The 15,551-nt window shown below is 38.7% G+C and overlaps 1 protein-coding gene across 1 annotated transcript in view; it reads left to right on the top strand.

Moving 5' to 3' along the window:
- Positions 1–15,551, top strand: part of PRKN (parkin RBR E3 ubiquitin protein ligase) — a 1,140,411-nt gene that overhangs the window by 977,509 nt on the left and 147,351 nt on the right. The window contains exon 9 of the mRNA XM_081044895.1: positions 1,502–1,651. Within this exon, the coding sequence (XP_080901021.1) occupies positions 1,502–1,651 (150 nt within the window). The remainder of the gene's footprint in view (positions 1–1,501; positions 1,652–15,551) is intronic.

Genomic DNA, 15,551 nt, shown 5'->3' on the forward strand with positions numbered 1-15,551 from the left:
CATTTCATATTCTCTAATCGCCTCTTTGAAATTGTAATCCCCATCTTCCCTAGGGTTTATTCCTCTCTATTTTTTATCCTCCTTCCCTCGTATCACCAGCGGAAGCACTATACAGTCTAATCTCTCAGGATTTATTGTTATAGTCTTTTGGATGAGAGCAGAGATGTCAGTTTTTGTTCACTGCTCTATCCCCAGCACCTACAGTACTGTCTGTCACAAAGTAGCTTTCAATAAATGTTGCATAAATTAGGCAATAGCAGAGCAAATCCATCTGACTGGATCCTAGTTTAGAGGAGAATAGGATCGAATAATGCAACCAGGAAGACCTTGAAACCTGTACTATGGAGATTGGGTTTTATTCTGCAGGCTGGGGAAACCATTAAAGGGAGTTGAGCCAAGCAGTGCCACAAAGAACTGAAGTCAGAGATAAAAGAAACCATGCCTTTAAAAGAAGAATAATTGCAACAATAGGGATGGATCTTTAGAGTATAATGTTAAGCGAAATAAGTCAGACAGAAAAAGTCAAGAACCCTATGATGTCACTAATATGTGGAATATAAAGCTGAAAACAACAAAAGAACAAGACAAACAAATGAAGAAACAAAAACTCATAGACATGGACAATAGTTTAGTGGTTACCAGAGGAGAGGGTAAGGGGGGAAGGATGGTAGATGAGCGTAAAGGCGGTGAAATATATGGTGATGGAAGGAGAACTGACTGGGTGGTGAACACACAATGAGACATATAAATGATGTAATACAGAATTGTACACCTGAAATCTATGTAACTTTACTAACCATTGTCACCCCAATAAACTTTAATTTAAAAAAAGAAAAAGGAAAATCCAAAAACAACATACCTGTTTCTTCAACTCTGGGCAAATCATTGTAAGCCTATGTTTTCTCTGTAAAACTGTAATAAAATAGAAACCCATTTTTATCTATCAGGAAAAAAAAGAATAATGATGAAAGGAAAATTTTGTTCTTTAATATTAGTCTCTTCTTCATCAAGCTGAATATGCTCAGCAATATTGTGTGGGCTGCTAACAATTACCATGGGCTGCAATATTGGGACCTGTTTTCAAAATGGTTTTAAAAACCAGTAGACTCTTGAAGGCAGGCATGAAAACTTCCTACTTGATGAGATTGCTAATCATGCATTGAAAGTGTCCGTAACTTGAAATATATGTATGTTCCCTAAAATTGTATGAAATAAGAATATTAAGTGAAGTTGATGAAAGTAGTATTTCAAAAAACAATCTTTGGAAAATTTATTTTGGGGGACAAATTTGTAGAAATACAGAGAATAAATACCTTACCTGTTTTGCCAGTTGGAATGGGAAGCCTTTCTCTACATTGGACCCTATCTTATCTACCCACCCCTCGTTCTTTTTACTGAAGCCGATTAACAAGAAAACACATACAGCACCAACAATTAGTGTCTTGACCAATACCTCTTAGTATATATGTTATAATTTTAAAACTCATTTATCCTTCTGCAGTACAACCGGTACCAGCAATACGGCGCCGAGGAGTGCGTGCTTCGGATGGGGGGCGTGCTGTGCCCCAGCCCGGGCTGCGGGGCCGGGCTGCTTCTGGAGCCCGAACAGAGGAAAGTCACTTGCGAAGAGGGTGACGGCCTGGGCTGTGGGGTGAGTACCACTGCACCCCTGGGTGTTGTTTACATGTGTGTTTGCTTTGGAAAATTGGCTGGGATGATACACGTGTTTTATTTTCATTTTCCATTTGAACGCAGACATCTTCGAACTGATGTATAAGAAAATAGATTTTAAAATTCTCTTATAGGATTCCAGATGTGATAGATAGTCAGACAGACAGACAGACAGACAGAATGATTGTTTTTTGGAGGGAAGGGAAGATTTTTATGCTTTAATTGCTTATCACAATGTTTATTCTAAGATGTTGTAAATGACTAGACCAGCCTTTTAAAATTTTCTGCCAGTGCTCAGTTGATTCAGAGCAAAAATGTGTGATTTCTTCAGAGTTGGCTTTAAGCAGACAGGAGTGAAAGGGAAAAAGAATTTCTCATCAGTGATGCCTTAGCCATGTTGTTTGCCTAAGTATTTCAAGAAATAAAATGAAAATTAATGTGAAACTTGAAATGTTATTGTCATAAAAACCATTTTAAATTGAGATGTGCAAAACTAATGGTGCCTCTTAGAGGAGCAGAGTAGGAAATGTGGAAAATGTTTGTTCTAAGAGGTCAACCAACATGACCTAAATGGCTTCTCCAATGAATCTATAGCTGCAAGTGGATGGTGAAGGGGTGAGGGAAGTGTAACCCAAAGGTGAAAAGGCTTACTGCGTTATAAATTGAAATGACAAATGGAGAATAATCCTGATGTGAAATATCATGCAGGCTGGAAAAGGAAGAAAATACATATGCTGATAAAATGCTATTGGATTTTGCTGGGAAAACATTGACGTGTTCTAAAATTGCAACTTTACGAGGGGCTTTATGAAAGGAGTGTTGATGGCAGAGGCTTATTACCCAGGCCTGATTTTTGGCTGAGCACTGAGTCACCTGTGCGTATTTCGCATCTGTCACCCTTCGTAAGGCTTCCTATCTGTGCTGCGGTGGGACTCCCAAAGCCCTGGGCTGAGCGAGAAAGTAGAGGAAGTGGAAGTTGAAAAACAGTGATATACCATGGTGCCTGCTTAGGAAGAAATACCTCTGGATTAATGACCATGACTGCAGTAGAACAAAAATTAAAGGATTGTTTGCTAGCCTCAGAAATTATGGAAGTCAGAGTACACTTTCCAGCCTTACTCGCCATCATTTCCTGTGTAATCTGTGCCAATCATGTGTGGTGGCCTAAGCAGCCTGACACATTCTGGGCTCAGAATACTAGCGAATGTTTTCTTTCAAAATGAGTTATAATAGTTTTTAACTAATGGCTAATTGTATGCTTCTGCCTGCTGATTGCCTGCTGCTGTTCCATTCTCTAAAAGTAAATTTTAAGATCTTAACTTTCTTTATGAGGTGGGAAGATTGTTTGGCCAATCTTCTATAGTCAGTTTTTCACCTGGCTTCAAAGAACTTTGAAGGTTTTATGCAATTTGAAAGTTTTGAACTACTTTATCTTTCTTTTCTTACGCAATGTGACATACCTATTTAAGTCCTAACTGATGGAAAATGACATTGGAAGTGAATTGAGTTGCTCATATCTTTGAGTTAAGAGAGTTTGGGGGGCAAACCTTACCTAAAGGAAGATAGCTATCTTTGGGATGTTTCTTTGTCCTGTGGGAATACTAGGTATTGAGTTTTGTTTTATTCTGATTTGTTCTCTTTTATTGTTTTGGGAGGTGTGCCTACCAGTTTGTACCTTAGTTATCTGTTGCTGTATAACCAATAACCCCAATTTTTAACCGTTTAATAAACATGTATTATCTCACAGAGTTTCTGAAGATCAGAAATCCATGAGTGACTTATCTGGGTGGTTCAGACTCAGGTGTCTCATGAGGTGGCAGACAAACTGGGTTTGTGGGGTAGGGGAAATTTTCTTTTCCCTCTTAGTTCTTCTGGCTGGTCTAATAATCAAATTGACAGGAGACAGATTAACGGGAGAAAATAACCAAATGTGACTGTGTATGTGCATACACATACACTTCCATGAGAATTTGGGACCCTGGGACAAGTCAGGAAGTTGAGGCCTATATGACATCTTGAGCTAAGGAGCAAGATGGGAGTAAAGGTTTGGGATTTCAGAGCGGGAGAAGGCAATTCACATGGAGATGGAAAAGCAAATGTTCCGTAAATAAGTGTTTGCTAGGCCACCTTTAACCACGGGACACGGAGGGACATGAGCAATGGTCCTTGCTATCTTCCTCCCTGTCTATCATACTAGTTCATAATAAACTATAGTTACTATGATGACAGTCCCCTTCCTAGAACAGGTCCCTGTATTTAAGTTATTTTCAGCAGTTAGGGAAAAGGTCGGAGGTTCATTTTGAGTCTTTTGTTTCTTAAAAATAACCAGCTTAAAATAATCAATATCCCAAAGAGGCATAGTTGGAGGTGGCAAACTCTGTTTCCCTTCAGGTTGCAGTTATCTGAAGGCTTGACTGGGGCTGTAAGGTTCCAAGATAACTTCCAAGATGGCTCATTCATGTGACTGTTGGCCAAAAAGACCTCAGTTTCTCTTGGCTATTGGCTGAAGGCCACAGTTCCTCACCATGTGGGCCTTGTCTTGGGTTATTTGTCCCCAGGACAAATACCTGGAGCAAGTAATGAGAGAGAGAGAGAGAGAGAGAGAGAGAGAGAGAGAGAGAGAAGGTCACAATGCCTTAAATATGACCGAATCTCCAAAGTGGCGCACCATCCCTTCTGTTTTTATTCCATTCATTAGAACTGAAGTACTAGATCCAGCTCACCCTCAAACAGAAGGGAATTCGGCTCCATCTCAAAGGAAAGAGTATCAAAGAAATCCTGGACATATTTTGAACCACCACATTTTGCAGTTTGAAGAGGTCGAAGAAGGAAAAAGAGAAATGATTTTCTATAGTACACACGATGCTTTCCTTTTCCTCCTGTCCTTTGGTGCCCCAATCCCACTATTTTTACATCAATTTCCATTGCTTTGAGTTCTCAACAGACATAAATTGACCTCATCATTCTCTTTTATCTTCAAGTCCTTAACTTTTACAAAGGATATTGACCCAACTTATATACCTTTTGGGATTCTGAAGTGGTTAAAAAGGAGGTTGAGTTTGATGTCTTAAATTCAAATCCTGGCTCCACCAACCACTAGTGGTCTTAAATTTTTTGTGCCTCAGATTCTCACCTCTACAATAGGGTATATTATAGTAACATGGTATAAGATTATTATGAATATCAAATGAGATAGTAGATGTAAAATGCTAAGAACAGTGCCTGGCATTAAGTGCATATTTATTTAATATTTAATCTAAAGCTTAATAGTTATCAAAAGCTCACCTAAAAGACCCAGTATTCAAGGAAAATTATTTACATTTATTTGATCCTCTCTTCCAAATATCTAGAATATGCCCCTGGATCAAACCAGATCTATAGCAGGGAATCAGGTACCTAACCTCACGATTTTAGCTCTTAAAACAATTGCTTTCCCTACATCGTACATTGGCATAATGCCCTTTGTTTATGTCGTGGTCATTCTACTGGAGATTAGAAGCACATGGCTCAGGACCTCCCAGTGGACTTTTCTATGAGGAGCCAGGGTGTCTATTCCAGGCTGATCTGAGCAGCAGGAGCAGTCATGCTTGTCCTAAGGAAAGTTGTCCTTGAGGGTATTGTGAATTATGCAGCTGATCAGGTTTCCCTCTGCGAGCTGAGTGCTGGAAAACCTAGCGCCACATTGGTGGGCTCTATTGCATACACCTAGGCCATTAATGGGATGGGTTTTGGAGCTCATTTCCTAGCTTCTCTTTTTCCTTCTTTCTCTTCCCCTTTTCCTAATGTATCCTGTTTTGCTGTGATTTGTACATCTTTGCATGGCGCCAGTCCTTTCTGGATTTGAAAGCCATCGTATGGAAGGAATCGTAGTGAGTTAATGTTTCAGTGGCAGAACAGGGCTCTGTAGGTAGAAGTTAGAGGAAGATGAATCTCTGTTCAGTATTTGCTCTAACACCACAGATAACCAACCACAAAACAGGCTCCCTCAGGGAGTAGTGAGCACCTCATCCGCACAATGTTCAATGAAAGCCATTGGCGGCAAAACTATGGAAGAATCAGGGTCTTAGACATGGAAGAAGCCCTAGCTATCATTAACTTCAGACTTTATATTCCTGTACTCAGTTTTTATATTCTTGTCTTCATAGTGGTCTGCAGGCTGTAGTGTACAAATTTATTGTAAGGGATGTGCAAATCCACCTGAGTTTAATTTTTCCTCAACTATCAAAATATTCACAAAGTACAACTCTTATTATGTGGGTATACAAGAAATGCTTGATGTTACAAAAAGTTACCTCATGCGTAAAAAAGGTTGAGAACCGAAGTCCCTGTCATTCACAGAATTTAAATATTAAGCCACAGAGGTCCTTGTGATATGCCCATAGACTCACATTTTCAGAGCTGAGACACACCCATGTGTTGTACTTCAGGCTTGTGTGGTTTAAGCTTCTTGTCAGTCAGCCCCCAATACATGCCTGGATGGTCCCCCATACATCCATGTTTGCTGTTGTACATAGTTTCCATCTGAAGAAGCAGACTTCAGCATTTTGATTGTCTTTGGTTTCTTTAAAAGAGGTGCTAAGGTTAATATTTATGAGTCTCTTATTCAAACATCTAGTAATGTTCATTGGAAAATCAGATGACCTGATTCTGTGCTCTACTCTGTCACTGGGCTTGACCATTACCTGGAGAACAGTGTGTTAGCTAATAAATAAAGCCAAGGATTTCTATTTAAATGATAATGCCGGTCCCTCTAGGAAAGGCCTGATAGATGTATGATGCTTATAGCAAACTTATTACCATTATTAAGAATTATTTGAGATTAAGTACCACCTCCCAGGATTGGTGGGAAATAGTACTTAATCTTCAAACAAGTTGAAATGTTACACTTATTTCATGATTTAATATTCCTGTACTCAGTTTTTATATTCTTGTCTTCATTAAATTCATGTATTGGGGGTTCAATATTCACTGAATGAATGAATGAATCTTAATGTACAAGTAATATGAATACAACATCACTTTTATTTTCAAATATTATCATTTATTCCAATATTGCTCACTGTGCCTCAACAAGAATCTCTTCAAAAATATTTAAGTACCTCCATATATTAATACAATATACGATGTTTCGCTTGCACACATAATACACAATTCAGAATACCAAAATATGCTAAGTTCAGAGATCCACAAAAAGTCCATTAGGAACCTGAAAGTACTGTAAAAGTTAGAGTTTATGTGCCCTGTCGAAGGCTACATGGCCAAATAAAGAATTTTGTACATTCTGGTATATAAAATGTCTTAGTCTTGGGAGCACCGAGGTTTTAGTTTTGACACAGCGTGGAATATTTTTGATAGTTGGAACTCAATGAAGAATATATTTGGGTATCAAGTAGCCTGACCTACTCTGTGCTAACCTTTGATCATATTTTTACTCCTCGTAAGAAATATTAATTCATTTCCTGAGGAGTTTACATTATGCATTATTTTTTTCTCTGGCCTTATTGGTATTCATCAGAACTCTCTCGCTAACTTTTATGATTCCAAGGTAAAATGTTAACGTGTTTAATACTGGAGAACAGCAACAAAATATGGAATACAATATACTCACTAATCTGGGAATACAGAAAGCTATGGCAATCTAACTTGTTGAGTTTTCTATAAATAAAGCATCTTTTTCTTATGTGGTGTTGTTTAGGGATATTATATGTCTGGGAGATAATTTCTTACAATAATACTAAGAATTGGATGCAGAGTTTTCTGTTTTACATTAGAAACCCAAGGACAAGATTTCACAAATGCAAAAAAAAAACAAAAATTACACATTTAAATGAAAACCAAAGATTTCTTTAAAATCATATTACTGGCCATTAGTTAAGGAAACAAAATAGAATTTCTTTTTTTTTTTAATTAAAGTTTATTGGGGTGACAATTGTTAGTAAAAATAGAATTTCTTAAGGCATTTGATAATGAGTCCCTCCTTTACTGAATACCATGAGTCGCCTCAAAGCAGTTTTAAGGAGGAGCCAGTGAAGCGTTGCCGTTGGGCTCCTCGCTTGCTCACACCGGCCCTCTTAACCAAGTTTGTATTCTTGTGTTGTTTTCCTTGAAGAGTGTCTCACAATTTATAGAACCTAACGTTACCAGGATGTGTCACACCTGGAGCTAGACCTACAGCTATGTACAAAGAAAATTTTGTTGAAAATAGTGATTTTGAACTATTTATAACAGTCGCATTAATATATTGTTGAAGATTTCAGTTCATTGAGAATCTGAACCTCATTTTCAGTCCTCATATAAGAAAGGCGTTGATGAAGACAGATGGAGACACCTGTCTCTCAGTGTTAGATAAAACTAATAAGTAAAAAAAATAATAATAAATAAAGAAGAAGCTCCTTTTTTCAACATGTAGAGCTCAGAAATAGAAAACAAGCTGATTGTCAATATTTGATAGTCAAAGGAAAAAAGACAATGGCTACATTTCCTATTCTTTAAAGATATTTTAATTTTGTAAAAATCCATCATTAAATTACATGAAGTATTTTGTAAACAATATTTAGTTCTCCCTTTTCTTAAAACAGACTAGAAATTAAAGTCTAGACTACAAATATATGTGTTTTAAATTATGATGCTTTCAAAGAGATACCAGAAGGGACGAGTAGTTTTCATTGTGAGTAATATGGATTTGTAAGCGTTAATTAAGCTCCAGGCTGTACCTTGCTTGCCTTCACCACCGGCCTCTCCAACACATAGAAAGGAGAAACATATCTTATAGACATGTTATTTTTTGATATACAAGATGTTATTTACCAAAAAGCATTTTAAACAGATAATGTTACAAAATGTCAAAAATATACATTCCATGTTTATTTGACATGTGTGCAAAAATCTAATTTAAACTTAGATTGGCTCATTTGCAGATTGGAAATAAGTCTTGCTAGACTTTCTGCATATGAGACAGCTTGAAGTGCAAAGATAGAAAGCTTTTTATTTAATTAAAGAAACCGTTCACAAAAGTACAAACAAGTTGTGCGTACCATCCCTCTGGGAAACATTAATCAATTGACAAATGTTCCTAGAAAGTGTTCTGTGGTTTGAAATAGAAATATGTATTTTCTAACAGCACAGACCACTGTCCATCCCACTAATCTTTAGCTAATTTTTGTTCAAATAAAGGGAACTAGGAAATAATTAGACCCTTTCAAAGTGGTGAGCTCCGTCTCTTTGGACAATGTGGTAGAAAATCTATTGTGTGGCAAATTGAACGGCAAATTTTTGGTTTTTAATTAAACAAAGTTAAAAATTCAGTTCCTCAGTCACAGTGGCCACATTTCAAGGGCTTGAGGGCCACATGTGGTTTCCAGTGATGGACTGGACAATGCGGAGATCATATTTTCATCATAGTCACAGAAAGTTCTGTTGAACAGCGCGAGTCTGAAGACAGACTAGGACATCACTGTTTGCAGACTCAGTTTCCTGTGTCTCCTATACACGCCCTTTGACCTCTTTGGTCTAGTTAAGAAGAAAAAAGTCTTTCCATAAATTAAAAGCAATTATCTAAGGAAAAACATGGAGACCCACCTTTTTCAAAGTGAGACTCGTGCTGCACAGGTGTTACTAGGAGGGGATGTTACTTGGAGGAGGGTTGGAGTGCGAACAGAGAGACTGTACAATCAAATGGATGGAAACATGAGTTCAGATACATTAACAGTGTTTTCTGTAGGATTCACAGCTTTCCTTTTGCAAACATGTATTTTGCCTGAAAAAGCAGAACACCACAAGCAGGCTTTCCTAAACTTTTTCAAGCAAGAACTGCGTTTTGGGTGGTACCTCTTATAAGACAGGTGTTTCGTGGAACAACTTGGGCATCAAATCACGTGCTCTGGTTTTTTAAGTGCATGGTGCTGACCAGCTAGCATTGCCGTCACAAGAAGCTAATGAGCAGTGAAACCAAAGGATCAGAGCAGCAGACCCACACATTTTCCTCTTTCTGGAGAACTAACCATGAATGGTTTTCTTTTTTAGTTTCTATGCCCTATTTGTCTTAGATGCAGTTCTAAGACTACATATTTTTAGAGTGAAATCTTTTTATTTCTTTAACTGCTATCAATACATGATTTTATGGGTTTAAGATCCGTAGACAAGATAGGATGGCATTTTATGATCGTGTGTCGTTAATAACATATTTTCCAATGGTTCCTATAAAATGAACATGAGAGGTATTCTAATGACGTAGAATAAATGATATTATGGTACAGAAAATATTTCCACGTCATGGGTGTCCTCGTGTGTCAATCTCATAAAACATTAACTGTGTAAGACAACATGGTATAATGACAAAGGAATTGTGGAGTTTGATTTTTGTTCTTGTTTTCTCTACTGTCAGGGATTGCTGCACATCCAGACAGGAGCAGTCAGAATAATGCAGAATCTGGGCCGTGCCCAGCTGTAACTGTCCTGGTGGGGCTGCTCTCCCAAGGTGGCCTGTTGGAGTGCCCCCACCTGGCATTCTGAATGGTGGTCTTATCTTCCTGTTCTTCCCTGAGGCCATTCGTAGGTGGAGGGGACAGAGAGTTACGGTCCATTTCTTTAATCTAATTATTTTCACCCCCTACCATTTCTCTGGCCTCCTCTCATCGGGTGGTAGAATCCTCTCAGAGACGCATTATGTTCTCTTTTTGACTTGCCTCTAGCTCCATTATGTCTTCAGCATTTCCCCTGGACACTGTCCCCTCAAGGAGCTCATTCCTCTCTGTACTTATCTCGGTCATGGCTTCCATCATTCCTTCCTGTGCGCTGGGGTTTGTTTTCCCTTCACACTGCCTTTAGAAAATGGCCTCGTGGATTTGGTATTGTTCATTCCAGCTCATTCGTTATACTCCCTGGTTCTCATCTCGTCTACACTCAGAATTATGGGGTATGATCATAAAAACAGTTCTCTTTGTTCTCTCATTTTCCCTTAATCTACTATTTTTTTTATTGTGGAAAATATATAAAATTTGCCATTTATTAACATTTTTAAGTGTACAATTCAGTGGCAGTAAGTATATTCCTAATGTTGTGTAACCATCACTGCTATCTACTTCCAAATTTTTTCATTACCCCAGATAGAAACTCTGAACCCGTTATGCCATAACTAGCTCCCCATTCCCTCCAGCCCCTGGTAACCACGAATCTACTTTCTGTTTCTATGAATTTGTCTATTCTAGAAATTTCATATCAGTGGAATCATGGAATATTTGTCTTTTTGTCTGGCTCATTTCACTTAGCATAATATTTTCAGGGTTCATCCATGTTGCAGCATGTGTCAAAATTTCATTCCTTTGCATAGCTGAGTAATATTCCACTGTATAGAGAGATCACATTTTGTTTCTCCCATTCTCTCTTAAAATTTAATCAGCTGGAGTAGTCCTTCCTCTTCCTGGGTCAAAAGTCAGACAGGCTCTCTGACTTAGCCACTCGTAAGTAATAAAAAGTCCTAGAGGTACTTTAAGTTGCGATTATACTCTCAGTTCATTAAAAATGCCTTGTCTCAAAAAATGAACTTGATCTTTTAACATCATTAAATCTTCTCCCCCTGCCCCCGAGGCCCAGTCCTTTGCACCATACCTATGAGCACTTGGTGTGGAACCCCAGGTGGGCTGATTTAGCTCACCTGGTTTCCCTGGGACTTCACCAAGTCCTGCCTGTGGCACTGACTCTTTATTCACCTTCGGACTAAGGTTGACAGTAAGTACAATAATAGCTGATTATTCACTTGATCCTCAAAGACCTGAGAAGTGTCTACTTCTCCTATGTCCAGATCCAAGTTTTCTAATTCCAGTGCTTAACATTAGTTTGCTTCAAATAAAAATCACTTAACCCTATATTGCAATAGTACCTGGTATGTCTCAGCCCATCACAACATCATCCCCACAGATCAAAGCCCCCTGTCGTAATTTGGTAGCAAATCCTACAGGTATAACAGTAATGGGACTCTGCTAGGAATACACCTTCTGGGTGTATCACAAAGATTTGTCAAGATGCTTGTGGAGGGTAGCCTTTGTAGCACCATTTTGGGAAAGATAAAAATTTAGAAACAATCAAATTTTCAATTATACTGGTTGAATACATTTTTTTGCATAGCTATGCAATAAAATACAATACCCTGTTTAAAAGAATAAGGTCATTCTGTGTACTATGTAGCAAATTTTAATATACTGAATTAAGTGAAAAGAGCAAGAAGAAAAACCAGTCCTCATAAATATATAAAATATTTTAGTAAGAATTAAGGAAACTGTTGAAAGTGGTTTAGCACAGAGAAGTTGGGCATATAGGGAAGAAAGCTTTTAATTTATAACTTTCTGAAACGTTTGAGGTTTCTAAACATATAGACATATTACCTCTACTTTTTTAAACATAGGGGATTATCTTAGTTTATGAGCAACTTTTCTTCTTAAGTGAACTTCTTATATTGGAAAAAAGCTAGTAGTGTTATTTGTTAAGAATAAAAGCAAGGTGACCAATCATTAAATTAGGTAGAAGTTTACGCTATTTCAGACATAGCATTTCTTAGAGGTTAGACTAGGGAAAGGGAAATACGCCTTCTACTGGCAGAGACCAAGGGCATGAAAACCCTGTCCGGAAAGCTTGACTATGTTCACTGGAGGGGCTAGAGATACAGGTGGTCCACACTGCGTACTTTTAAGCATCTAATTTGCATGGAGCACACTCTCCTGTCATACTGATTTAGTTGAGTGACATAGTTAAGAAAAATGGGAGTGAAGTCTGCTAGGAAATCTGATTTATGTTCTCCAAATAAATTCTATGAAACATGTCACCAAAAGCATTGAACGGCTGAATGCAAATAGGTGAATTTCAATTTTGTGTCATTCTTAAATAGTTTCAGTAGTTCCTAAATTATAGGAAAATATATTCTGACGGTACTTTGCACATACCTGTATCCTAGGAATTATTTTCTTGCAGGGTGTTTTATTATTTTTTGTTTATATCCTATTTCTGTTTATACCTATTTTCAATGAAATGTAGAGTTTGGGGTGACTCAAACAAATCATATACTCACTATGAGAGTAACATGTGTTTCAGACATTCCACTGGAAAAGGCTAAGTCTATAAATTATTATGTCAGTTCTCTGCAAACTCCCAGGGAAAACAGAGCTTTTCCTGGGTAAAGAGAAGTCGCTCCCATGGTTGGTGGTGTGCAAGTGTCTCTACCAGATGAGAAGCAAAGCGTTCCCTGGATCCTGAGAACCCCAGGTGGGATTCCTCCTTGCCTGCTTTGCAGTCCCATAGCCCTCAGGATTCTGCCAAATGAGGGCCTCAAACAATCTCTTTTGCATCTTCAGCCCTGGAATAAATGAGGCCTAAGAATGGAACGGGAAGGCTCCTCAGGCAAATTTGACTTGGCCCAGCCTCATCCTGACTCCCACCTTCCCTGCGTATTGGCGACCCACAGGAGTTGTATCTACCTGGCTACAGGCCTTTGTCCACCTGTCCATTAAAGCTTCCTATTGGGAATTTTTCAAGTTAATTTTATTTAAAAATTCTTTACAAGGAAAAGAAAAAAATCAAGACTCCAGCCCGTAGATACGTAAGGCCTGGGCCTTGTGTAGGCCTTGCCCTGTCAGCCCATTCTTGAACCAGCATCGGAAGTATGGACACAAGAAGGAATCCTTTCAGAGGGAGAAAGCACTATCGGATACACTTGAGAAGTAATTTGTCAAGTGGACCTATTATTGCACTTCCAGAAAGAAAGCAATTTTCTTCTTCCTTTCTGAAGAAGCAGGCCTAGAAAGCCTGTTTCTTCCCCAACCTGCGCCTCTCGTCGTTCTCTTTTAGAGAGAAATAATATTGTTCCTGACACATTCTTTACAAACCTTTGTTGTTGTCCAGCATGCAGTGACAGTCTGAGAATTTAATGTCTAGTGATTTTTTTTTTCCAGCTCCTCTCAGGGTATTAAGATTAAGCTGATAGGTCCGTAAGTCAAAGGAAGTCTGAATTAGCTATTCCCTTGGCTACCTTCACAGACAGAATCCTCTCCCCTTACAGATTGTCACTTATCCCTAAAAAACTCTTAAGCAAATTACTGTATACAAGTGTTTGCATGGACTCTCTTTAAGACCATGAAGCCTTGTTCCTTTTCTGTTCAAGTCTGTATGTTGGCACCACCGATTACTTGGAGGAAATAATAAAGAGTTACAGTGTCCAGTCAACTTATAAGTTAGCCTTTGCAGAGATAAGATGGAATTTTACTTGCTGTATTTTGAAAGACATGCTGGATTTTGTGACGTGCTTGGAATGGATGCCTCCTGGAAGAGAAATCACTCAATCAACCATCTTTAGACCATTCACGCAAATGGTTTTACATGGAAACAGAGAGCAATGCTACATTCAGAAGATGGCCACTCTTTGGGAAAGAAATAAATCCAAATCAAAATAATCTTCTGAAAGACTCCTTTACCTGCACACATGGCTGGGCTTTTGTATAAGCAGTATTGTGTTACTGTCAAGTGCAGGAGCCCCTTAATAAGGAAAGTTGAACTAGAATGATAGGATTAAAGAGATAAGATCCTTGTTAGACTAACTCTGATGACCCAGAATTTTTCACAGTGATCTGGATGGAAACTGCTTCCAGTGGAATGTGACAGATTTTTTTTTTAAAGGTCTCAAAATTGGTGTTTGGAGGTTACGTTGGTGGGTACATTGTTGATTTATTTTTCTAGAGAAACCAAAGATTGTTTCTCATAAGGTCTTAGGAAAGCACTAAACTTCAGTAATAAACGTGGTTTACATAAAACATTGGGTATGCTTTTAATATTCAGAGCATTATTTTAAATGTCATTGCTATATAATCAGAAATGAGCAGGGACACAAATTACCCTAGAAAGTTAAGAAAATACTCAGCATGGAACCTTTTCTAAAGGCTATTTTCCTTCCCTCTACAAACAAGACTGCCTGCTGCTAGAGCCTGGCCCCTGAGCACCTGGCCACCTGCCCAGCTGGCACGAGTTTCTATCAGGTCACTGTTAGAATCTGTGTGTGTGTGTTTTTTTCAAGTATCCTCCTCTTTGGGAGGTGACCTCATTCCCCCAGGTCAGCAGAGAACCCTGAGTGGCCTGAGCCAGTCCTGCTACTCCCATGAGCCTCACTGGAGATGGTTTGGGGAGAACCAGGTCCTCTATACTTGACAGCCCTATTCGGTTCATCAGCCCAAAAAGCACTCTGTTCTTAGACTGGGTGTTGTGGGAGAGAATACAGTTCCTCTTTGTTTAATCCAATGGAATTGGGTTTTTTGTTTCTCCCGCCGAAATCTCTTACCTGGTACATGGGTATTGCCTTAAAAATAACCAAAGGAATACATTCACTCATGACTTTGGGCAGATGATAGAAAAAAAGAGCTACTTGACAAGGGCTTTCTAGAAGATAAATTAGCTTTCAGATTGTACCCCATCATATTGTTTGTAGCTGTAATAGCAATAAAAAATTTCTCCTCATTTCTCCCTGGCTACCTGGATTGCAGTGCACTGCCTTATATTAGTCAGACGTGAGTTCCATGGTGTGACCGAGACCCGAAACAGCAGTGGCCTAACTAGATGGAAGTTTATTTCTCTTTCTCATGAAAACTGGGAGCTGGCATGGTGGTTCCGCTCCACAGTCATTAGTTCCTCTCAGGTACGTGGTACAGGTGACTCAGCACCATGTCCACATTTCAACCAGGATTAAAGGGGCAGGGAAGTGGAGGACATTCCACTCCTTAAGGCCAGATCTGGAAGTGGCACACAGCACTGCCATCATATCCCATGGGAGACTAGTTAGTTACATGGCCACATAGCTGCTCTGAAAGGCAGTGAGTACCATGTGTCCAGCTAAAGTTATTACTGAG

Source organism: Rhinolophus hipposideros, assembly GCF_964194185.1.
Source record: "Rhinolophus hipposideros genome assembly, chromosome: 3".
NCBI lineage: Eukaryota > Metazoa > Chordata > Mammalia > Chiroptera > Rhinolophidae > Rhinolophus > Rhinolophus hipposideros.